The sequence below is a fragment of the Artemia sp. Qi Xiang Cuo genome, chromosome 21, assembly GCF_049724085.1.
Source record: "Artemia sp. Qi Xiang Cuo chromosome 21, ASM4972408v1, whole genome shotgun sequence".
Lineage (NCBI taxonomy): Eukaryota > Metazoa > Arthropoda > Branchiopoda > Anostraca > Artemiidae > Artemia > Artemia sp. Qi Xiang Cuo.
The window spans coordinates 37,777,525-37,803,917 of record NC_142814.1 but is presented as its reverse complement, the minus strand read 5'-3'; the positions used below and the strand labels follow the sequence as shown (position 1 = coordinate 37,803,917).

General features: G+C 35.9%; 1 protein-coding gene across 3 annotated transcripts in view; it reads left to right on the top strand.

Annotated features, from left to right (window-relative positions):
- Nucleotides 1-26,393, top strand: part of brp (ELKS/RAB6-interacting/CAST family member bruchpilot) — a 381,921-nt gene that overhangs the window by 105,142 nt on the left and 250,386 nt on the right. For all 3 annotated transcript variants that reach the window (XR_016143547.1, XM_089107019.1, XM_089107018.1), the window contains exon 3: nt 7,660-7,812. Coding sequence is in view for 2 of the 3 variants with exons in the window: in XM_089107019.1 (XP_088963145.1) it covers nt 7,660-7,812 (153 nt within the window). In the remaining variant the exon portion in view is untranslated. The remainder of the gene's footprint in view (nt 1-7,659; nt 7,813-26,393) is intronic.

The following is a 26,393-nucleotide window of genomic DNA, read 5'->3' as shown; positions in this document are numbered from 1 at the left end:
TGTTTCAATACTTACTGTTTTCTGATTATCGTTTTCTTACTGCTTACTGTTTACTGTTACCGTTTACTAAAATTCTTATACTCCTGCCATTTACCCGTGCCCTGGCCATTTAAACATTTTCATCTCAATTAATTGAACTATCTGTCTTGACTTTTCTCTGTCATAAAGTAACACAGCGTCTTGTTGCAACCTATTCAACCTATTGTAAAATACTTGATAACTTCAGTAGCTACAACACTGTTTCAATACTTACTGTTTTCTGCTTATTGTTTACTGTTACCGTTTACTAAAATTTTTATTTAGAAGAAGCTTTAAAAATTGGTCCAGCTACAACACTGCCTCAATACTTACTTTTTTCTGATTACCGTTTACTATTACTGTTTACTGTTAATATTACTGTTTACTAAAATTCTTATTTAGAAGAAGCTTTGAAAATTTGGTACAGCTATAACGCTGTTTCAATACTTATTGTTTTGTGATTACTGTTCACTATTACTGTTTACTGTTACTGTCTACTAAAATTCTTATTTAGAAGAAGCTTTGAAAAGTTGGTCCAGCTACAACACTGTTTCAATACTTATTGTTTTGTGATTACTGTTTACTATTACTGTTTATTGTTTACTGTTACTATTACTGTTTACTAAAATTCTTATTTAGAAGAAGCTTTGAAAAATTGGTCCAGCTACAACACTGTTTCAATACTTATTGTTTTCTCCTTACTGTTTACTGTTACTGTTTACTAAAATTCTTATTTACAAGAAGCTTTACAAATTTGGTTCAGCTAAAACACTGTTTCAATACTTATTGTTTTCTCATTACTGTTTACTGTTACTGTTTACTAAAATTCTTATTTACAAGAAAGCTTTAAAAATTTGGTTCAGCTAAAACACTATTTCAATACTTATTAATTTCTCCTTACTGTTTACTGTTACTGTTTGCTAAAATTCTTATTTACAAGAAGCTTTGAAAATTTGGTACAGCTATAACGCTGTTTCAATACTTATTGTTTTGTGATTACTGTTTGCTATTACTTTTTACTGTTACTGTCTACTAAAATTCTTATTTAGAAGAAGCTTTGAAAAGTTTGTCCAGCTACAACACTGTTTCAATACTTATTGTTTTGTGATTACTGTTTACTATTACTGTTTATTGTTTACTGTTACTATTACTGTTTACTAAAATTCTTATTTAGAAGAAGCTTTGAAAAATTGGTCCAGCTACAACACTCTTTCAATACTTATTGTTTTCTCCTTACTGTTTACTGTTACTGTTTACTAAAATTCTTATTTACAAGAAGCTATACAAATTTGGTTCAGCTACAACACTGTTTCAATACTTATTGTTTTCTCCTTACTGTTTACTGTTACTGTTTACTAAAATTCTTATTTACAAGAAAGCTTTAAAAATTTGGTTCAGCTAAAACACTGTTTCAATACTTATTGTTTTCTCCTTACTGTTTACTGTTACTGTTTGCTAAAATTCTTATTTACAAGAAGCTTTGAAAATTTGGTGCAGCTATAACGCTGTTTCAATACTTATTGTTTTGTGATTACTGTTTGCTATTACTTTTTACTGTTACTGTCTACTAAAATTCTTATTTAGAAGAAGCTTTGAAAAGTTGGTCCAGCTACAACACTGTTTCAATACTTATTGTTTTGTGATTACTGTTTACTATTACTGATTATTGTTTACTGTTACTATTACTGTTTACTATAATTCTTATTTAGAAGAAGCTTTGAAAAATTGGTCCAGCTACAACACTCTTTCAATACTTATTGTTTTCTCCTTACTGTTTACTGTTACTGTTTACTAAAATTCTTATTTACAAGAAGCTATACAAATTTGGTTCAGCTACAACACTGTTTCAATACTTATTGTTTTCTCCTTACTGTTTACTGTTACTGTTTACTAAAATTCTTATTTACAAGAAAGCTTTAAAAATTTGGTTCAGCTAAAACACTGTTTCAATACTTATTGTTTTCTCCTTACTGTTTACTGTTACTGTTTACTAAAATTCTTATTTACAAGAAGCTTTAAAAATTTGGTTCAGCTACAACACTGTTTCAATACTTATTGTTTTCTCCTTACTGTTTACTGTTACTGTTTACTAAAATTCTTATTTACAATAAGCTTTAAAAATTTGGTTCAGCTACAACACTGTTTCAATACTTATTGTTTTCTCCTTACTGTTTACTGTTACTGTTTACTAAAATTCTTATTTACAAGAAGCTTTAAAAATTTGGTTCAGCTACAACACTGTTTCAATACTTATTGTTTTCTCCTTACTGTTACTGTTTACTAAAATTCTTATTTACAAGAAGCCTTAAAAATTTGGTTCAGCTACAACACTGTTTCAATACTTATTGTTTTCTACTTACTGTTTACTGTTACTGTTTACTAAAATTGTTATTTACAAGAAAGCTTTAAAAATTTGGTTCAGCTAAAACACTGTTTCAATGCTTACTGTTTTGTGCTTACTGTTTTCTGTTACTGTTACTGCCTACCGTTTTCTGGAAAAAATCGATCTCCCAATCAGAATATCGCAAATAAAAACTAGTTTCCCCAGAAAGAGCGTACATGGAAAACGGCTTAAATAAGATAGAGTATCTTATTTTCACGAAAATACTCATAGTTCCTAGCTTTTAGCGATAATGGCTCATTTCGTCCCAATCAGCAAATTCAAATTGATTGAGCGAGAAAAGTTTAAATAAAACTACAATTTTTTTAGATAAACAAATTTTTATAGAAAGTTGTAATCTGTGTTTACAGTTTTATGTTGTAAAGCGTAGTCAATGGTAAAAGTATTTAATACTACTACTACTACTAACAACTCACCGCAATACCAAGCCGCCTGAGGCCAACACAGCTACGCACACTCCTCCATCCCAATCTATTCAGAGCCTCCCGTTTCACACCCTCCCACAAAGTTCCCATTTCCTTTAAATCTTTCTTTATGACGTCCTCCCACCCCAGACGAGGATGACCTGCTCTCCGTTCAGCCCTAGTGGGTTGGCCGAAAAGAACAATAAACGTTTCGAATCTATAATTCGAATTCCCTAACATCGAAGGGGTAGACTCGGAGAATTTTTCTCTTTAGAGAAAATTCTCCAAAACCAGAGAAGTAGGAGTAAGAATAATAACCTCCCCCCCCCGCCATTGAAGGACTGAATTAAACACGAAGAGAAAAGAAGAAAACGGACGCATAAATGCAATGAACGGTCTTAAATTGCAAGAAAAGAACAACCTCCGTTAGTTATAAAAGGAGTTCTAAAAATGAATTAAGGTTACCATATATCGCACAGAATTGTGGAAAATAGATCTTAAACAGTTTTCTTTTGTCATATAATGCTAAATTTAATGCTTGAATTTTAACAAAAAAAATGCAAAGTAAAGCAATTAGGGAATCATTTATTAATTTTTCAATTCTAAATATTGGTTAAAAAGCTAAACTGATTGCTTTAAAACTACCTATTTAAAATTTATGTTGGCATTGATTTGCCATATGTTTGGATTAAATAGAATAAAACATAAAAACAAAAAATAAAAAAGTACCTAAAAGGTAATTAATCTAAGAAATGTTTTTTTTTCCTGTAGCCTTACTTAGATATATGATTTTCTTCATTTTTTTTTTTTTACTGATGTTTCGAAAAATTATTTACTGATGAATTCGAAATATATATTGTAGTCAGTGAAGTAAAAATGAGACTCAAGCCTTTTGGAATGCTTGAGACTGTTAACCCTATTCTTATTTGTGGTGGCGTTTGTTGTAAACCTTTATTGTAATTAATTAAAAAAAACTTTTTCCACAAAATAAGTTTTTCAAAGAAAAGTAAAGAAGTCCATTAAAAATAAATGAGTAAAAAATAAAATCAAACAATCTACCAAGCGTGAAACTATATCAAATCAGCATTGATAAATAAATGAAACCCCAAAACAAACAGAAATTACAATGAATAACCGAGTCAAACTCAAAACGAGCAGAAATTACCATGAGTAAGGCTCAAAACCCCCATGCCTTCCCAAGGCCAGAACATAATTTGCACTTTACTGAAAAAATATAAATGTTTTTACTTTCATAACTGTAATAAGTCAAATAATATTAACATTTTGAATGCTAAATATCAGTATATGCATATTAAACTGACAATTTATATTCATTTGTATTTTTTTCAGTAAAGTGCAAATTATGTTCTGGCCTTGGGAAGGCATAGGGGTTTTCAGTCCTACTCGTGTTAATTTCTGCTCGTTTTGAGTTTGACTCGGTTATTTATTGTAATTTCTGTTAGTTTTGGGTTTCATTTATTTATAGATGCTGATTTGTGGTAGTTTCACGCTTGGTAGATTATTTTATTTTATTTTATGCTCATTTTTGTTTAATGGAGTTCCTTACTTATCTTTGAAAAACTTATTTTGTTGAAAACGTTTTTTAATTAATTTCTGTTCGTTTTATATTGACATAGTCTTTTCAGGGAAAAAGAAAATAATGCTTTAAATCTTTTCGTTTTTTAAAGACTTTATAGTTTGGCCTGCTATTTGTATGCTTGAGAAAAATTTTCAGCAATTTTTAACAACATACACCAGTTTAAAAATCTGGACACAAATAGTACTGTTTAATTTAGTTTCATACCTTCTCCAGTTGACCTGAAATGGAAAACTTGATACCATTCGCAAAAAAAATCTGTTTATTTTCTTTGATAGCTTGGATACACTTATGCTATTTTTATTTGGTTAAATTTTAAGAGCAGAAGTAGCCCCGAAAGTTTGAACCTGATACCCTCAGTAGTTCTTGGGATACTGCTGAGAAGCCTTATTGGGAATTAGCATTATCACAGTGCATTTTGATTTAATCTTAAGGCATCACTTAGTTTTTAAAGATAATGGGCAAATGGGAGAGTGGGCGTGGGAGGGTTGGAATGGAAGGGGGATCAGTTGCCCTCCAATCACTTTCGACTACTAAAAAGGGCATCAGCCCTTTTTATTTTCAATCGAATGAGCTCTTTTCGAAGTTCCCACGACAACTCTTTCGATACGAAGTGCCCTGGTCAAAACAACAACAACAGTTAAAAATATCACTAATCACTTTCGACTATTTAAAGGGGTACTAGCCGTTTGAATTTCAAATCGAATGGACCCTTTTTCAAGTTTCTACGACAAAGATTTCAATAAAAACCTTATATGCCCCCAGGGCATAATTTATATCCCTTGCCTTGAGGGTTGTGGGAGAGTGTCCTCCTCAAAAACAAATTTTCTATCTGGAAATCAACTACGCTGAACAAAATGGCTATCTCAAAATATTTAATGGATGGGTTTGGGGGAATAATGGGCGTGGAAGGGGGGGGGGGGTTAGTGGCCCTCCAATCACTTTAGACTACTAAAAAGGGCAATATAACTTCGATTTTCTAATTGAAAGGGCCTGTTTTGAAGTTTTTACGACAAAGCCATTCTTAACGTCCTAACAAGCCCTCAAGGCAAAACTTGAAACCCATGCCCCAAGAGCTTTGTGGGAGTGTCCTCCTCAAAAATATATTTTCTATTTGGAAATCGAATACATTCAATAAAAGGGCTATCAAAAAATTATTATTGGCTGTGTTTGGGGAAATGATTGGCTTGGGGGGGATTGTTGCCCTCCAATCATTTTCGACTATTAAAAAGGGCACTATCCCTTTGAATTCCCAATCGAATAAGCCTTTTTTGAAGTTTCTACGACAACGCTTTCTATACAAACCTTTTACGCCCCCAGGGCGTAACTTAAAACCCTTGCCCTGAGGGTTGTGGGGGATTTTCCTCCTCAAAAACATATTTTCTATCCGGAAATCTAGTACGCTGAGCAAAATGGCTATCTCAAAATTTTGATTGGATGTGTTTGGGGGAATGATGGGCATGGGTTGGGGGGCTAGTTGCCCTCCAATCACTTTCGACTATTAAAAAGGGCACTAGCCCTTTGAATTTTCAATCGAATGAGCCTGTTTTGAAGTTTTTACGACAACGCCTTCTATAAAAACCTTATATAGAAACCTTACTTGAGGGTTGTGGGGGAGTTTCCTCCTCAAAAATATATTTTCTATCTGGAAATCTACTACGCGGAGCGAAATGACTATCTCAAAATTTTGATTGGATGTGTTTGGGGGAATGATGGGCGGGGGGGGGGGGCTAGTTGCCCTCCAATCAGTTTCGACCATTAAAAAGGGCACTAACCCTTTGAATTTCCAATGGAATGAGTCCTTTTCGAAGTTTCTACGACCACTCCTTCGATACGAAGTGCCCGGATATGGAGAAAAAAAAAACACATTATGCCCACATCGTTGTTTACTTAGGCAGCGGTAGCGCGCTGCCTATGATTGTCTTTTTCCTTCTTTTTTGTTGCTGGAAACAACTTTTATTTCTTTGTGGCTGGACAAATGAAAAGCACACACTAAAGTTATTTGTGCATTGTCCTTTTAAGCCCTTTGTTTCCCAGCCTGCTGAGTTATTTGCCCTACTCTGTCAAAGGGCTTTTTAGAGATAGGTTATTTCAATTTTTTGATTATATTGGTGATTAAAATTGGAGGCTCGGCTTATAGTCATTATAAGGTAGCTTTTATGAAACTGTGTATTTGTTGTTAATAGGTTAGCATACATTTACCTTTAATTTCGATGGCTTTTGTATAGAAAGTTTCCACAACTACTACTACTAAAAACTCACCACAGCACCAAGCCACCTGAGGCCAACACAGCTGCGCACACTCCTCTTCGATCCCAATCTATCCAAAGCCTCCCTTTTTTGCACCCTCCCGGGAAGTTCCCACCTCCTTTAAACCTTTCTTTATGACATCACCCCCCCTCCCCAACCGCGGACGACCTGGTTTCCATTTAGCCCTAGACGGTTGGCCGAAAACGACAATCTTCAGCAATCTGTCATCCTTCATCCGCAGAACATGCCCTAGCCATCTCAACCGTTCTTTCATTATAGCCCTAGAAAGCGGGATGGAACTACACCTTTCGTACAGACGACTCTTTGAAATACGGACAGTCAGCCGATTACCCAGAACAATCCGTAGGTAATTTCTCTGGAAAACATCTAGGAAATTTTCATCATGCTTTTCGGAGCGCCCATGCTTCAGTGCCATATCTGACCACTGTCGTCACTGTAGGTTCCAAAATTCTAATCTTGGTTTACAGAGTTATCTTCCTATTCCTCCAAACTTTTTTTAACCATGAAAAAACACAACGCAACGGCAAGGAATACAAAACGGCTTTTCCAGATTCTTTTGAAATTGGGGCTGTGGTCCTAGCCCTGACGACTCGTCAAACATTTTCCTACTCATTCAGTCACCTATATGTTGCAACCTCTACATTGTATTGGTCTTATGATTTTGAGTCAGTGAACTTATTGGCCCTTTCAGTAATAGTAGGCAGCTCAGTTATAAATAGATTAAAACAAAGTAGTTATCAATAAAACAAAATAAATAATCATCAAAATGAATAAATGATAAAAATATTTTGTTAGCTAGCCATTTTTATTTTTTCAGTCGTCGGTTTTTAATCTTTACTTCTCTGCTCGATTTTCTTATAATTTGCTCTAAATTTGTCATTTCCTTCTTTTTCATTACTCTCCGCTTTATACGGTCAACAATTTTTTTTTATGGAACTTCTGTTATTCAGGAAAATTTTCATTTTCAGGAGCTTGAGTTAAGGATAGAAACACAAAAACAAACACTACAAGCTCGTGATGAAAGTATCAAAAAACTCTTGGAGATGCTGCAAACAAAAGGCGTCGGAAAAGAAGAAGAGAGGCTTATGTTGCAGCAGATGCAAGCGTTAGCCCAAAAACAGGTTAGGGCAGTTTCTGCTTCCTCGACAAATGAAAGATCAAATCCCTTTTTACTAGAGCTTTTCGTGCTTTTATAGTCGCTACCAGCATTTTACGTGCTGCAATTTTTTTTTTTTTTTACGAAACCTACAAAAAATTTGTTTTTTAAAAACTTCTGTTACTTCTTTACGAGTCGGACAAAAAATTGTGGGGGTGGGGCCGTAGAAAAATATTAAACAGCAATAATAAACACCTAAACGAAGTTGAAGCATGAGGGACTCAAATACCATCTCCCTAAAAATAATTAAATCGCTCCGAATGGCCACTTCAATATCCAATCTAATATATACGGCAAGGCCCTTTGACGTAATTGCCTATTTTTTGTGTATTTTTTGTGTAATAATTTTTCAATTCTTACTTTATAATATGCACTAAGCATAGATGAATCATATTTCCTTATTGTTTACCCATTGTTATTTGTTTTTGAATTAGTTTTCATCAGCTATTATTTTACTTCTCTCTACGTAGCCTAAGTTGCTGAAAAGTAATGAGTCAAATTAAACTTAAGACCAGCAAAAATAAATTCGTATAACTATTGAAACTTATAACGACATGAAATTACTATTAAAGAAGGAATGAAACCTAAAACGAATAGAAATTAAATAAACAATTAGATAAAAAAAATAAGCAAACAAACATGCAACAAGCAGTAATAACATTTAATGAATAAATCTTAAAACGAGTAAAAATTGAATTGAATATTCAAATCAAACTTGAAACGAACAATAATTACTACAAACAAGAGTCTAGCAACTGCCCCCTTCCCCCTCACCTGACTGTAAAATTCTAAAGCCTACTTTGCCATTTGTGTTTTGTTAAAAACTATGTGTCTTGAACAGTCCTTGGAAAGAACTAATAAAATTAAACTGAATATTTTTTATGTAACTATGTTAGTTGCTAAAAGCTCAGCAGCCCAAGATTTTACTTCACTGTAAGTTTTATTATTATTTTCAGTGTTGTAAGTACAAAAAAAAAATATTTGCAATAGAATTCGTTTCCTGTAAAGCACAAATGACCCAGTAGGCTTTAGACTTTTACAGTTACGGGAAAGGGAAGGAGGCAATTGCCAAACTGTTATTTGTTGTGATTTTTGTCCGTTTTAGGTCATATTTGGATATTAGATTTAAGTTTTACTCGTTTTAAGATTAATTTATTCAATTGTATTGGTGCCTATTGTATGTTTGTTTACTATGATTGTGTATTTAATTTCTGTTCGTTTTGGGTTTCCTTTATTCTTAAATATTAATTTCTGGTAGTTTTGGGTTTGAGTTATTATGGGAATTTATTTCTGCTGATCTTAAGTTTAATATGACTACTTTTCTTTGACAAATTTCTTCTCCGAAAAGATTTCTTTTTAATTAGTTCTTGTTCGCTGTTGATTGTCAAAGTTTCAAGTTTTTCAAAATTCCCCAAACATCACATTTTATTTTCAGCATCAAAGTTTCATCAAAGTGTCAAAACTTAAGGTAATGTTATTTCAAGATTAAAGTTTCATAGTTTAACATTTCCCTAAGCATTCCCTGAAAGTATTCACAAGTAGATGAAGTAGCAGTTAAGAGCAGTCGCAGTCACAGTTGGAAGTTGTCGCAGTTGGAAGAATTCACATTTGCTGTCACAGCCCGTCTCATTTGCAACCGTAATAGTAGCAGTAGTAGCAGTTTTGGCCCTGAAGGTTTCGAGCTATTACCCTTACCCGTTCTTAAATTATTACAGATACACCTTTTTGATAACTTGGGTATAAATAGTCTCATCTGATTTAACTCAACACACTTCTCAACATTTCCTGAAATTCTGCCCTAATACCCTTGGCCTTTTCGGACACACCCAGGATCAAACATTCCCCCCTTCCCGATGATAAATCCTACATGTAAAAAAGGACAAATTTAATAATTTAAGCTCCTTGCCCTGGGGGTTGGAAGAATGGCATCCCCAGATGCATAGCTATTAGACTTTGAGACTATTTGGAATAAAATTGCTTTTTAAGATCTCTTTGAGTGTTAAAAGGAGCGTCTAAAAGAGAAAGAGGGGGGGGGATGCCCTTCGTCCCTCTTCAACATCTCTCTCAACATGCCGTTAAAATTTCAACTTAATGCTTTTATCCGTTCCTTAGATATGGCTGTTGTGTCCTTTTGACAATTCTCCTGAACATAGTGTAAGTCATTTTGTTTGACATCCTCCACTACATTTTCTACAAGTTTTACCTTGATATTTTTAATATTATCTTAATATTCAAAATAGCCTTTTTGGAGACTTGGAACCAGACATACCCGTTTTTCCCATTAAAAAACCTTTTGTATAAACAATGGGCTACTTAGATAGATTACAACACTTGCCCAAGGGGCTGTGAGGGGTTACGTCATCTCCGGAGGTATAGTTATTTGACTATACCCCTGTTTTATTTTTGCCATAGACCCTTACGGGGGAGTTTAAGATGAAGTGTTCTTTTGTTGTGAATTTATTGATTGAACAAATTGATTGATTGATTTTTTGACTATTTTGAATTTTGATCAGAAATCTTTGGAGGAAGGGCAGCTGAAGAGGGAATCGGAGGGGAACTGGTAACACTTTTTAGAATTCTCCTCAACATGCCCTGAAACTTTAAACTTAATACCCTCAGCTGTTCTTGTGATATTGCAGGCACACCTTTTTGATAAACAGGATGCACATAGCTTATTTAGATTTAGTTTTAGATACCCCTCAACATTCCCTGAAGTTAAATACCCTGAACCTTAATACCCTTAGCATTTTCGAAAACGCCTAGAATCAAACATCCCCCCTGTTCCTAATGATAAATCCTGCATGTAAAAATGGCCAAATTCCATAATTTACAATGTTTTCCATGGGGGCTGGGGGGGGGGGGTCGTTCCATCTTCGAGGCATAGCTACTAGACCTTTTGAATGTTATAAGAAAAATTGGCTTTAAAAAAATTTTGATCAGTGATGAAGGAAAGGAGCATCTAAAAAAGGCAAGGGGGCTGGTTTCCCTCCGATAGCTCTTAAAAATTCACTTAAGCATCTCCTCAAATGTTCAACTTAATACCCTCAGCCGTTCTTTGGGTATTGACTTTCATAAATGAAAATATAGAGAGAAGAATGGGTATAATCCTTAAACAAAGCAGTGGAACAAAAAAAAATTTAAATAATAAAATTCTGAATATTTCGACTCCACGTCCAGGAGCACTTATCAACGGCGAAAAAAGAATTCAGCTAAATTAAACAAAATATATAAAGAAATAGAAACAAACTAAACAAATAGATAAAACTCAAATCTTAAGATGTGAGTAAAAATTATGCAATATCCTGAACCGAGGCGATTTATAATAATAATAATAATAATTTATTTGTGCCCGCTCATGCACAAAAAAGGAAAGCGAAGTAAGGAAAAGGAGAGAAGAAAAACAAAAACACTTCAACACCAAAGAATAAACTCAAACAACAACTTCTTCATTCACACTCGTAGATAAGGTGTAGGGGAAGAAATTTGCACAAAGCATCCATTACCCTTTTTTCGGCGTTTCTTTCGGAGGATGGCATAATGTCAGTCGGGTCAACCATATTTTGGGAACTCCGGATGAATGTGTTTCGTTCACGGAGCGGATATCTAAGTAAAAACTTTAGATACTTGTAATAGATTGACCGGAGTTATAGTCTAACACTTTGGGTGAACCAATCCCACAATGGCGATACATAGAGCAGGTGAGGTAGAGCCACTGCTGCATAAAGCTTTGAAAGAATCTTCCTGTTCAGGCTAAACTTCAAAGAGACAAGTTTACCGTAACTTGATCGAATACTTTTGGATATTTTTTCTATTATCAATAAACGTGAACTTCTTATATCTTGACCGTACGTTATTCCCAGATAGGCTACTTCATAGAGTTTCCCGGAAAAATTTTCGTTCGTCCCACCTTTACATATGTATTTTCACTGCATAGTTGCTTTCTTGCCGAAGAAGTAAATCCCAGAAACTCAGTCTTAAATGCGTCAACTCGTAAACCAATACTTTCATATCCAGTAATCAGGCGGTCAATATTCTCTTGCAGAGAAACAAGATTGCAACTTAGCATTAGCAGGTATCCGCGTACGAAAGCAGGCTGAGGTTGCAAAGATTGATACTAAGCCCTCTGGCGATATTTTTTGCTATTCCAGATGTCAGGGTGTTAAACAGGATAGGGCTTAAAACAGATTCTAGACAGAGACCTCGGAAGTCTTATCGGTCTACTTAGAAGACCCCGGGCCAGGTTAACTTTCACAAAACTCCTCGAATACCAATACGATAGAAGTGCTACAACATGTGCACTAACCCCAGAGGCACTGGCACTCATTGCCGATGACAGAGACAGAGGCACTAATGCACAACAGAGGCACTCATTGACGGCAAGCAATTTCAGCTCTTCTTTTGCCCAACTCAGATCTGACGTAAAAAAAACCTTCACTTGAAAGTGAATATTATGCTGACTACCAGTAACACTTTACTCATGTCGTTTTGTGCACTATTTTTGACGAAATAATTGGGCTTTTGATGGTAAAAATTTCTTTTAAATGATGCACTGTAAAACATAATCAACTCTGTTCAGAAATCTGGTTTAGAACAAATATGTCTCCTCTTATATAAATGTTGTATTTACTCTACTGTCACAATTTGGTTCTTTTCAGCTCGTGTGCCATTTTTAACTAAAAAATTGATTTTAAATGGCAAAAAAGTGTTCGAAATGATACCCTGTAAAACTTAATTAGCCCGGTGCAGAAACCCAGTTTATGAAAAACACCTCTATTTGGAAAAGAACATTATGATTACTCTTCCAGCTACATTTTGTTCTTGTCATTTTTGTATCATTTTTAACCAAAAATTGATGCTATTACTGGTAAAATTGTTCGAAATGGCGCGCAGTAAAACTTAATTAACCCGGTGCAGAAACTTGGTTTAGAATTAAACTTTACTTGAAAGTGAACATGATGCTTACTCTACCAGCTACATTAGGACTTTGTCATTTCAAGCAACATTATCCAAGCCACTTCAGCAACAACCAAACCTTCCATATCTTCTCGTTCCTATCCGTGTTTTCACCAATCCGTACTTAACTGCTTTACTGATTTTTAAATGAATTTTAAAGAGTAAACATATTTATATAATGTTTTAGAGGTAATTACTTGGCAAGAAAAAAAAAGGAAAAAAAATGTGAGAGAGAGAGAGAGAGAAGAAGAAGACAAAGACTGTCATCCTAATCCAGCAATTGAGATAAATATGCACTTGAACGAAGTTTTGACCTTACTCATCTATCCAACTACCTAGGACCAAACAGTATAACCGAACCATCAACCAAATAGAAATGTCCAAATCCATGCAAAGTCGTCATCAATAAATGTAAGTCGTTATAAATTTACAAGCAAAAGCACCGTAAATCTAGAGAAATATTTCTAAGTAGTACCTTCCATTAGGGCTCATCAGAAGAAATACCACCTGCCTTAACGGGTTTTGAGGCTTTACTTTCTTTACCCGGCACAGTGGAGCCTTTACCACAAGATCTTTATGGTATCCCTATGCTAGGTAAACTTGTGAAATACATGCATACTAGTAAAACTATTCAAAATTACATACAAAATGAGTTTCATTCTTTCCTTATTAAAATCCCAGAGGTCACTGAGCAAAGTAACTTTTACATATAATAATCGTATGCATACTAATCCCCGAAGCCGCGCCACGCCGAAATGACGGTGGCGAATGTGTGATTCAGTATCGCGGCGGCGCCCCGCCAGGCGCGCCGAAATTTTTTTGGCGTCGCGCCGCCGATTTTTAGACCGGCGGTGTGCCACGGCGCGCTGAATTTTCTGATTAAAAATATTAATAAAATGTCCACTGCACCAAGCACGTTTAACCTCGATTTCAGTAAGGATTTTTAAATTATTGGCTAAAAACATACAAGAACAATATGACAAAACAGGAATATGTTGGGCCGTACGGAAAGTGATTATGTTCACCGTCGATCAGACCAAGTAGAATTCTCATTTTTAGCCACTAGACCCAGGGAAACCTATGTTGTGTTTATGTTTAACATCGTATTGTTCCTATAAAATCCCGTGTTTAGTCATTTCCTTCTTGTTAATGATTTGGGCTAATGTGTATATAACTTTCAAAGTTTGAAGTTCAAACATCTCTGTTCATCTAATACATACGAAAAGGAAGTGAAAAAAAAACAAACAAACAAATAACAACATCGAAAAAAGACTGTATACAAGTTAGATACCATGGCTTAACAACACCAAAAATTTAAAATCAGCGGTTACATCACTTCAGTTACAATTGATGTAACAAAATTGAGTTCGTTCACTCTGCCTGGAGCCATTGATCTTTTTGAAGTCACTATTAGTCCTCTCGTGCTAAAAAGCCGTTTAGCTGGGGCACTTATGGCCGGTACAGCCAGAACTTGAAGAGCTTAAACTGCCACTCGCGGGATCTGATACTAGTACTGTACCTTGGGGTCCCACAGAATGCTGCAAATGGGCTTCTCCTCTGTATCTGCTGGAATAAGTTGTTTTATAAGGGAGAACAAACCAGCACTTTCCCCATAGGACTCCTGCGCCCTACACTACAGGAGGAACTAAACTGAACCTTTACCCTCTTTTCTTATCAACACGGAATAACCCTCCGAAATTCTTTTTTGAAAGAAGTGGTCAAGTTATAACGTTTCAAGTCAAAGTTTAAGGCTACTTCAACTTCAGTGTGCTCTGTTGACTGTGCAAAAAAAATGTACTTCATTTCTATATATATATTTCTATACTAGCTCTAGATAATCTACCAAGCGGGAAACAACCGCAAATCAGCATCGACACATAAATTAAACCCAAAACTAACAAAAATAACAATAAATAACTGAGTCAAACTCAAAACGAGCAGAAATTAACATAAGTTGGGCTCAAAACCCCTATGCCTTCTCAAGACCAGAACATAATTTTCACTTTACTGAAAAAACATAAATGTTTTTACTTTTATAACTTTAATAAATCAAATAATATTAACATTTTGATTACTAAATATCAGTATATGTATATTGAACTGACAATGCATATTCATTTGTAGTTTTGTCAGTAAAGTAAAAATTATGTTCTGGCCTTGGGAAGGCATAGGGGTGTTGCGCCAAACTTATGTTAATTTCTGCTCGTTTTGAGTTTGACTCGGTTATTTATTGTAATTTCTGTTCGTTTTGGGTTTTATTTATTTATCAATGCTGATTTGTGGTAGTTTCATACTTGGTAGATTGTTTGATTTTAATTTTGCTCATTTTTGGTTTAATGGAGTTCTTTACTTTTCTTTGAAAAAACTTATTTTTTGGAAACAGTTTTTTTAATTAATTTATGTTCGTTTTAATTTGACAGAGTCTTTTCAGGGAAAAATAAAATCATGCTTTAAATCTTTTCGTTTTTTTAATAATTTATAGTTTTGCCTGCTATTTGTATGCTGGAAAACAATTTTCAGCAAAATTTAGCAACATAGACCTTTATCAAAATCTGGACACAAATAGTAGTGTTTAATTTAAGTTTCATACCTCCTCTAGTTGACCTGAAATGGAAAACTTGATAACATTCGCAATAAAATTTGTTTACTTTCTTTGATAGCTTGGACACACTTACGCTATTTTCATTTGGTCAAATTTTAAGAGCGGAAGAAGCTCTGAAAGTTTGAACATTATACCCTAAGTCGCTCTTGGGATAATGCTGAGATGCCGTATTGGGAATTAGCATAAATAAAGTGCATTTTGATTTAATTTTAAGGCAACATTTACTTTTTAAACATAAAGGCAAACGGGAGGGTGGGCGTGGGAGGGGGATTAGTTTCCCTCCAATTACTTTCGACTATTAAAAAGGACATCAGCCCTTTCTATTTTCAATCGAATGAGCTCTTTTCGAAGTTCCTACGGCAACTCCTTCGATACGAAGTGTCCTTGTCTAAACAAAAACAACAACAACAAAGTGATACATTATACCCACATCGATCTCTACTATAAAAATGTGAAGCCTTCCAATCACTTTTGATTATTAAAAAGGGCACAAGGCTTTTCGATTTCCAAACTAATGATCTCTTTTTTAGTTTCTACGGCAACGTTTTCCATTAACACCGTGTATGCCCCCAGGGCATACATTACAACCCTTACCTTAAGGGCTGTGAGGGTAGTTGTCATCCTCTAAGACCTAAGTTCCAGAACTTTCAACTACGTTAAACACAATGGCTATCTCAAAATTTTGATTTTATGTGTTTCGGGAAATGGTGGGCTTGGAAGGGGTGTTAGTTGCCTTCCAATCATTTTAGACTATTAAAAAGGGCACAAGCCACTCCAATCTCTAATAGAATGACCCCTTTTCGAAGTTTCTACGACAACTTCTTCGATATGAAGTGCCCTGGTCTAAGGGAAAAAATAATAAATACTACATTGTGTCAACATCGTTCTTATATACCCCCTGAGCATAACTATAAAACCCTTTCCCTAAGGGTTGAGGGAGAGCAACATCCTCAAACAACATATTTCCTCTCTGAAAATCAGGTACTCTGAACAAAATGCCTATCTTTAAATTTTGATTGGATGTGTTTGGGGAAACGGAGGGCGTGGAAGGGGTATTAGTTGTCTTTCAATCACTTTCGACTATTAAAAAGGGCACTAGTTATTCCAATTTCCAATCGAATGAGCCCTTTTTGAAGTTTCTACGACAACTCCTACGATACGAATTGCCCTGGTATGAAAAAAAAAACTAAAAAAAAAATAATACATTGTGTCAACATTGTTCTTTACTTAGACAGCTCGATTGCGCTGCCTATGACAACATCCTTAATTGCTTAATGCTCTTTTACCTACCTCTTTTCATCCGAAAAATCAGAAAGAAAAATGAACAGAATTTTAAAGTGGAAGGCAGAATTTTTGTTTCAAGAAAAATTTCTTCTTCTCCTTCCTATGAACCGATATACATGGCGAGCCCAAAATGACAGTATTTATTTTTAAGAAACAGATTAGCCGGGATGACGGCTGAAGCCCGGAGGTCGATATCGATAACCAAAAAAGAGAGGAAAAAAAAAAAAAAAACGGCTGCGTATGATGGCCGCCACCACCGATAGACTCAGCGGCGGCGTCAGCGCGCTAAGGCACGCGCGGCGGCACGCCGCCGGTTGTTTTTAGGCGGCGCGCCACCGGCTTTTTGGCGTGGCTTCGGGATCTAATACATACGTTTATAAAACACATAATAAAGGTATTTAAATTGGAACAAAATTTTATAAATAAAAAAAAACTCACATCATCAAGTTGGGTGAAGAACAAACAATATTTTCTTAAAGAGAGGGGGGGGGGGGGTTGTCTTATTGGCAAAAACAGGCTAACTAAATACCAAATACGGAAGTTTAGGCGAGAGATCGTACAAATTTTCGATTTCAGGAGGTCTGAGAAGGCTCAGAGCCTTCCCTCTCACGCTTACATGGCTGGCACATTCCTACCCTTGTGAAATTGCCTCTTGTACCTAAGAACATCAAATTTTGTGCTGCAAAAAAATGTTGGTTAACATTTTAACAGCTAGAATACTATTTTTAGTATCTTATGTGCTGATATAACAATTTCTCGTTCATCAAAAATTCCCTTCTTCACTTTATGTTTGCTGTCTTAGCAGCATAATCTTCAATTTAGATTGTTGTTTCCCTTATTAAAATACGGTTCTCATTGCTGGGTCTTGCATTCCCTTAGTGGATTGTTTTGCAACATGAATGATACATATATCTGCATTTGAATTTGCAATTTAAAATGTTTTTCATCCTTAATATGATGTGCCGCCCATGGAAGAACAAGTTTTGTTTACGATATCCTGGTTAAACGATTCCCTTGAAAATTTTGAGAAAATAAGTTTAGAAAGTAAGTTTAACGATAGATAGAAGTTTACAGAAAGTCAAGACAAAAGCTTTCAATTTTTCAAATGAAGCTTTTAATGTATGCGTCATTCTTTTGTGGTGAGAACTCAATGATAATTATAAACTCAGTAATAGAATTAAATAGAAATTGTTAAAGTTTGTTGTGGATCGGCTTTAGTTGTTAAGAATACTATTTATTATTCGTATTTATTTGTATTGAAGACATTTGAATAGAATTAACATAGACATTTGAAGAAACTAATATAGAAATAGAATTTAATAGGAATTATTCAAAAGTGCCTTACTAAATTGAATTGAAGTTGTCAAGTATTTTGCAGTAGGTTGCATAGGTGGCATCAAGACATGGCTAATTGTAGACAGAGAAAAGCCAAGACAGATAGATCAAGTAATTCAGAGGCAAATGTTTAAATGGCTGGGGCACGGGTAAATGGGGGGAGTATGCATGATTCTTTTATTGGACACATACTTGTCAGGTTAGTTTTGGAAAGGCATAAAGGCAGACGAAACTATTTATTATTCGTATTTATTTGTATTGAAGGCTCTGAACAAAATTAGTTCCCCAGTCTCGGTTTCTTATCCTCTGGGATATAAAATTTGGTGAAGCGGACTGCTAATTATGATACTGAAGAAGCTCAAACGAAACTAAATCTAGAGGCCCAGTTTACTAGGCCAGTGGAGTTGAGGGACAAAAATCCCTCAACGCCATCTAGCGTTCGATGATACTTGGTATTTCTTCATTGTAACAATGAGAATAATTAATTAATTTGTGAATTTGCTAAAATTAGTGTCTGATATCAGTTCCTGACAGAAAAACGATTACAAAGTTTGAAAAACTGCCAAGTTTCACCAAAGGTTAGATGATGTTGATGTTGTTTATGCCGACACTAGCGCCAGTTCCCAATTTTATAAATTACCCATACACTTTGACAATGACCTTAAGAAAATGAATAAAATTACATAGATGGCAGGATGGTATGTACATTTATATAGTAAATATTATACAAGGGCAATTCTGTAAACCATACTGATCGGCCATCGCAAAAAAAAGAAAAAAAGAAAGAAGAAAAGCAAGAATGGAGTTTTGTAGGGCCAACGAAAATACTGGATGAAACAAAATGGACATTTCGAAAGGACAGCCGCCTCTCTTCTTCAGCGCTACGAGAAAAGGTTAGAAGGAAACATGTTTACATTTTCTGAACGAATTGTGTGAGTAGCTTCGTTTTTTGCTAATCGTAGGTTTAATTATGTCAAATCACCTCTCCCCCCCCCGCGTAACATTTACCCTAGAAAATTCACCCCCCGGATATTTCTCTGGCTTTAGAATTATGACTTTTGGCTTTTAAATATTTAATTCTGCTAATTTTTTATTTTAATTGTATGTAATTTCTGATGTTTCTCCGTGTTTCTTTGCTCCTAGGTTTGCTTTCCGTTTTGTTTGTTTTTATCTGGTTTGTTTCGTTCAGACAGTGTGGACATGTTTCCTTTTAACTTTTTCTTGTAGCGCTGAAGAAGAGAGGCAGTTGTCCTTTCGAAATATACGTTTTGTTTCATCCAATGTTTTCGTTGGTCTTATAAAACCTCATTCTTTTTTTTTCTCTTTTATTTTTGAAATATGATATAAGGGTAATTATTGAGTCCCGATAAATCTATGAACTTTGGTGCTTCGGGGTGAAAGTGGGTTGTGCTCACTAGATAGATAATTTTCTGTTTTTTCGCTCTTACACAACCAATTTATTACTTAAATACCACATTTCTTTTACTCTGAGAACTTTGGAATTTAGTTCATGGAAACTAGGGGGAGAGAGGGCATGGTATCTCCAAGAAGATTCGTTCTCAGTTTTCTACCATCTGTAATCTTAAATTCGGTTTTTCTTGTGTACCAGTTTATTTTAAGAGATATCCAACGAGTGGGACCAGCCGAAGTATCTTCATTGGGGGAGGGAGATAAATTTGAACAAAATACGTACATTGTATTGAAAGTTTAAAATATTCTAGTCAGAGTTGCAACAATTTCGAGATTTTATGGGGACACAGGTTCAAAGCCTGCTGATGTGTCTGCAGCCATGGATCTTGATCTATGCCATTTTAATTCATTTATCATCTTTAACTTAAAAAAAAAAAAAAATCAAATTATAAATCTTCTGGTTAAAAATTTTTTCATCAATGACAGTGTAACTTAGAAGCAACCATGTTCACGAACATAATACAATAATAAAAAGCAGCAAAATGCTGCTTTATCTGCTTTAATGCTGCCTTAAGAATTTAATCTCCAATCCTCTTTGATTCCAGTGTACTGCAAACAAATGTCCCGGGGGGATCCAGTGCCACCACTAGTTTTGATTTAGTTTGATTTTCATCAATGACAGTGTAACTTAGAAGCAACCATGTTCACGAACATAATACAATAATAAAAAGCAGCAAAATGCTGCTTTATCTGCTTTAATGCTGCCTTAAGAATTTAATCTCCAATCCTCTTTGATTCCAGTGCACTGCAAACAAATGTCCCGGGGGGATCCAGTGCCACCACTAGTTTTGATTTCATAAGATTTTAAATACAGTGTTCAATGTTTTCCTCTTTCGCTGGAGGCATTGCCCCTCTTGTCCCCTTGCCGATGTTCATAGAGAATATCTTTGTAAAAATATAATTATTCGAAGAACTCGCATTGAAAAAAAATATGAAAATGTTGACCCTATGATTAATCTTTGATATTTCAGGGCCCCACATAATAAATAAGTGGATGGTTACATTTTTAGCAGGGATATTATTGTCCATAAAGCATTGCTAGACGAATATTAAAACTAACCATAAAAAACAGGCTGAGGGAGGGAATAGTAACCTCCTTCAAAATTTTTATTTAAATAGCTATTTTTTTGGGGGGGGGGGCGGTAGCCCTCCTCGCGTTTAGGGTTACGTTGGATATTCTTTAAAAGCACGCAGAAATTAAATAAAAAAAAACAACAAGTTGTTTCAAATGAATGTACAGAGTGACAATAAAAGTTAAAACAAGCAGAAAGTATTCCATATGTGGAGGAGGGGACCTCCTTATTCCATATTCCATATATGAGGAGAGGACCTCCCTCTCCTCAACCCTCCTATTTACACTAAAGATTGACTACTGTTTATGATCTTTAAGTAAGACTGCTCAAACACAAGGACAGTTAAATTGGAATAAGAAGTGTCTTAAAAGCACAATAAAACTTAAGCTTAAAGAGCGTGAGTCGAACAGGGGGCAACTCACCTCACATACAAAATTTACGCTGAAGTTTGACTCTTTACCCCAACTCTCCTTTTTGAAACAATAAAACACCTTAGCGTAAAGAGGGAGGCGTTGAGGAGGGAACAACCCCTTAAATATACGGAATAATTTATTGACGTTTTAAGTTTTAATGTAGCCCCTTACTTTCAGTTTTAAAAAACTTGTTTTTTTTAATTTAATTATTACTGAAAAGCGACGTGTAGTATATTATACGCAAAGAAAAAATATTTACTTTATATTATTTTCATGATTTTCATATTGTATTGTAACCTCATGAATCGCAAAAACCAGAGGCTTGGAGCTTGATTGAAAGTAAAATTATTTCTGATTTTACTGATGCAGAGTTTCGTGTGATGAGCTTTGTGATGGGGAGTTCCGCTGTCCTCTGATATACACAATAAAATATAAGTTTATTTTCAAAATATTAATTGCAGGACATTAAATGTTTGAATTGACCCAAAAGCTTGATTACTGGGCTTATTAATAAGAAGAACAGATGTTGAGTTGATATAAAGAAAAAATTGTTTGCATGCTTGATCCTTAAAAAAGATATCTTAATAAATATGAGATGAAATATTTAACTATAGTACGAGTCATTAAGTACGTGTCATATTGCCGTGGTACCCGCTGGGCTTGCCAGCCGTGGTACCCGCTGGGCTTGCCCTTTACACTGTGGGGACAAGGTAGGCAACCTCCAACGCTTCCCGTTCTTCTCTTGAAAGTGAATTTCAGCTATTAATATTTTTGGCTCCGCCCACGGACTGAACTCGGACTCTGTGTGATTATGTTCTGTACGAAATATGCCGCCGGATGATACTGGTGCGAAAGAGAGATTGATTCGGAATGCCGTGTTGAATTTCGCAGTAAGAGCGTATAAAGCGGCAAACCAGAGTGCGGATATAATGAGCAAAGCAGCAGAGTTCTTCGAGCTGGATGATATACGGAATGCAAAGAAATTACTGTAGTCTGAGGTAGGCCAGTCAACTAGGCCAAATAATTGTGATAAACCTACTGACTACTTATTTAATACCATAAAAGCTCTGAATTACTGCGATAAAAATGAAGTCAATTGGCCATATTATGTTATAAGTGATGCTGACAAGGTTCCTGTGATTCCCGGAGAAATCTCAGCGACACTGACCAGGAAAGTGAATGAGCTTAGTGCTAGGTTTGACAGTTTTGTGAGATCCGCGAGTCAGTCCCAACCGGCAGCCTCCTCTGTTCCACTGCAAACTGCGACAGTGTTGACTTATGCAGTCGTGCTAAAGAATCCCCTGAAAGGACTGGACTATCCCGTTTCACAAAAGGATTATCTTGATAAAGTATGTGGAAGCATCTTTGGAAATATTGTGGAACTGAAAACTCGCAAAACCGACTGGAAAGTTGTTCTGAACGATCATGAGGCTGCGAAATCAGTAGCACAAACTATTGCTAAGTCTGACTCAAGTATTAAAGCAAAAATGTCCAGTCCTGCGTTCTGTGGCATAATCGGACACGTACCTACTAGCGTTAGTGAGGAGGATCTTTGTGGTCTTGTGAATAATTGTTCTGAGGCCTCTCAGATTGGTAAAACGAGATCGTTCAAACTGAAATTTGTGACCAAGCATCATCTAGCCTCCGCGGTGAAATCTCCGCTTATTATAGGCTACGAACGAATTCCAGTTGAGGACTCCTTTTCTCCCGAGGCGTTGCTATAAGTGTCAGGCCTATGGGCATATTGCAAAGGACTGCTCTAATAAAGCAAGATGCTCAAACTGCGGAGGAGGCCATACTAATTCTAAAGACACCCCGTGCCAGAACCAGATGAAGTGCACCCTCTGTGGCTCCAATAAGTACCCCTTCTATAGTTTCAGTTATCCAGAAGCCAAAAAGGCCCTATCTAAGCGATGACTAGCTCCAGCACTCTGAAAATAGTGATTTGGAACATAAAAGGCTGAGTACTGTCTGAATTACCACTTTTAGAAAACCTTGCTAGCAAATTTGACATTGTGTGCGTGCAGGAACATTTCCTGTTGGCTGAGAGACTCCAGCTCTTACAACTAAACGAAAACGTAAATGTGTTTGGCATTCCTTCTAGGAGCTCGGGAAGAGGTCGTCCTTTTGGTGGTGTTGCCGTCATTATCCGTGCCTCGCTTCGTGCCTCGACGTTTAAAGAAGCGGACTTTTATATTGCAGTGAAAATTGAAAATACTGTAGTGCTCTCAGTCTATATGCCAACGAACTACAAGAATGTTCAATCTGACAATAAGTTTAATATTGCTTGTGGAAAAGTAGCTGCTGTTGCTACATTCTGCGCGGCGGAAAAACTTTCATGTATTATTGCCAGAGATATGAACTCTAACCACTCTGATGCTAATGATCCGAGGAGTCAAATCCTGCTCAACGCCTGCCCGAGTCTGTGGGCACTGAGAAATAGAACAGACGGCACGTATGTGCATAATTATGGGTCCACGTCCTTACTCGACTTTTGTCTCGGCTCTCCCAACTTGATGACTCACGGAGACAGTGAGGTAGATTTTGGCTTTTGTGTTTCTAATCACCTTTCAGTGGTTCATATATTCATTATTAAGTACCTCCTGAATAATGCCCCAAATGATGCTCCAAAGGAGAAAAAGTGGTTCCAAAAGACTGAATGGCAAAAAGCTAATTTAGCCATGTTCAGGTCTGTGTGTGACGGAATCCTGGAAAAGATTAAGGTCCCTTTCCAGCTACTACTCCAAAGCTCACCGATTGCATGTGATGAGAAACAAATACTTCTAAATATCTACTGTAGTGAAATAACTCACGCCTTGCGCTGTGCAGAAAAAACCGCGGTTCCTATTCGTAAAGTGAGAATTGGGTCAGAAGTTCCAGGATGGTCGGAAAACCCAGCTCTGGTTAATGTGTGTCGACAAGCTAAAATGTGGTTTAGTGTGTGGATTGATTCGGGCCGTCCTAAACAAGATGTTGTAAACAGTGTTCGATTGTATACAAAGTGACAGTTCTCCAGATGTCTCGCCTTGCATCGCTATCGTGTGATTGATGAAAACAGTGAGTCTCAACGAGTCCATCCAAATAAAATTTGGGAGCTCATCAAAAAGAATCGATCTGCTAAAGCGCCTGGTAATGAATCAGCCACTAGTGAAAGTGAATGGAATAGTTATTTCACGAACAAGTTTGCTGCACCTGGTCCTGAATTGGAGTGCAAGTTTGAGAGAGATCTTGATCTCTGTTTAGAATCTTTTGAACTGGATCTTGGCCACCCAGTGAGTGTGTTGAACGTTTGTTTGGCTATCCGTAAACAAATGAAGAAGTATTCAACAGGATTAGATAATATATGTGGTATGCATCTGATTCTCTGTAGTGAACTGTTTGAAATACATTTAGCACTTATGTTCCGAATGAGTTTTAGTTGTGGTCTAGTGCCAGATATTTTTTTTTACCGGTGTAATCACCCCTGTCATCAAGAAAGGTAAAGACCCATCTGAATGTTGTTCTTACCGCCCGATTAACCGTTGCTCCCGTTTTTTTTAAATTGATAGAGTTATTAGTTATTGAGGAGATAAAGTATGTTTGTAGTACGCCAGACTTGCAGTTCGGTTTCCAGAGAAATATTAGCCGCGAGCACGTGAAAAGCCTATTGTCTAGTGTTTTGCTGGACGCAGATGCTCAAGAAGAAACCGTGGTACTTTCAGGCCATGACGTCTGCAGGGCTTTTGATTTGGGTATCCATGCACAACTGCTTGTCTCTGCTTTTAAGAGAGGTTTTGACAGATCTATAATTGCTACTTATAGGAACATGTATTTTAAGTTGAAGGTTAGAGTAAGAGTAGTAAAAAGCCAGATCCCGACTGTATCCGCTTTCCTCATACCAGTACGAAAAGGCATTCGCCAAGGGGCTTTATCATCACCTCTTCTTTATAATAACAGCATCATCGAGGCTCAGAAGACGGTGAAAACGTGCTTTATTTTTCGTGGAATTGATTTGTCTCTTGTTAATTATGCCGATGACATTTTAAATCTGAGTAGATCCGTCAGTGGCATAGAGAGTAATTTCAGAGTTTTGTCTAATGAGTACGCTAACATAGGCCTAGAATTCAACTCCAGCAAAAGCGAGGTGGTCATCTTTAATTGTCGTAAGAAAGAGTTGGCACCTGTCATATTTGCACTAGGTAGTAATACTGTTACTGCAGCAGCATCAATGACTTACCTTGGTTTGCCAATTGGGTCTAATCTTAAAGCTACCCGGTCCAGTCTAATAAATGATCTCTAACAGAAAGTCCAAAAAATATATGGGATGATTGTATCATGTAAACGCCTATACAACCGCCACATTCTGTCACGAATCTTCAATTCCTTGGCCACGCCTCATATCTTAGCTTTGTCACCTTTCTGGTCTTTGTTCACTGTTGATGATAAAAAAAAACAATCCGTACAGTGTTCTATAAGTTTGCAAAATATCTGCTTAGCCTTCCCCCCTGGCAAAGAAACCGCCAGATTTCAGCACGTTACGGACTCGATGACCCCTTCGTCGTGATCGTGACCAGGAGGGAAAAGTTCCTGAAATCTTTAGTCCCAACGCAAAGCATGTTTGAAGCGATAGTTAGTATTGTTTAATTGTTGTCTTTTTATATAATTAGTTTTGCCATTGGTTTTTGAAGTATAAATTTAAGTTGCTCATGTGTTCAATGTGTTGTTGTTTTCTTTTCATTTTCTCTCTACTTAATTTTTACTTTTTTTGCATTGTTAAAGATGGGTAATAAAAATCATTCACTCATTCATTGGTCATGTACGTTAAGTGTGAGTCACTAAACATAAGAACTGGTACGAAATTATACGCAGAAATAGGTAAAGGAACTGGGTAGTTAGTTGGTTGGTTGTTATTGTTGTTGTGTCTGCTCATCAGCAATAGGCTAATTGTTGTCACCAGGATAAATGATTGAATTAATCCAGAAAAAGATTCTATCTGGAGAATCAAAAATATTTAAAATTTTCTGCAGCCATTTCTAATTTTAAAATATTTCTTATACTCTTGTTGTCTTGCAAAACTTGTTGCTGAATTACTTTCCCTTGAGAAATCTGCAGAGCATAACTTAATTTAGCTGAAGAATAGGACGTAATGGAAAAGTCAACCATAAATTTCTATGTATCTCTTAAAACTTTTCGAGATTGCATATATGACAGGAGCTTTTCAAAGTTTTCAGGATGTAGATTCAGAAAAAGCACTAAAAGGAAATGAAACTGAGGAACTCATAAAAAAGTCAATCTTCTATTTTTTGAAAAAGTATGATTTTATGAAATGTCAAACTGCTCTTTTTTCCGCATCAGTTGGTGCCAGTTCAACAAATCCTTGGGGAACACCAATTTTCTTCTAAGCAGAAAATATCACAGCTATTATTTTGTAATAAGC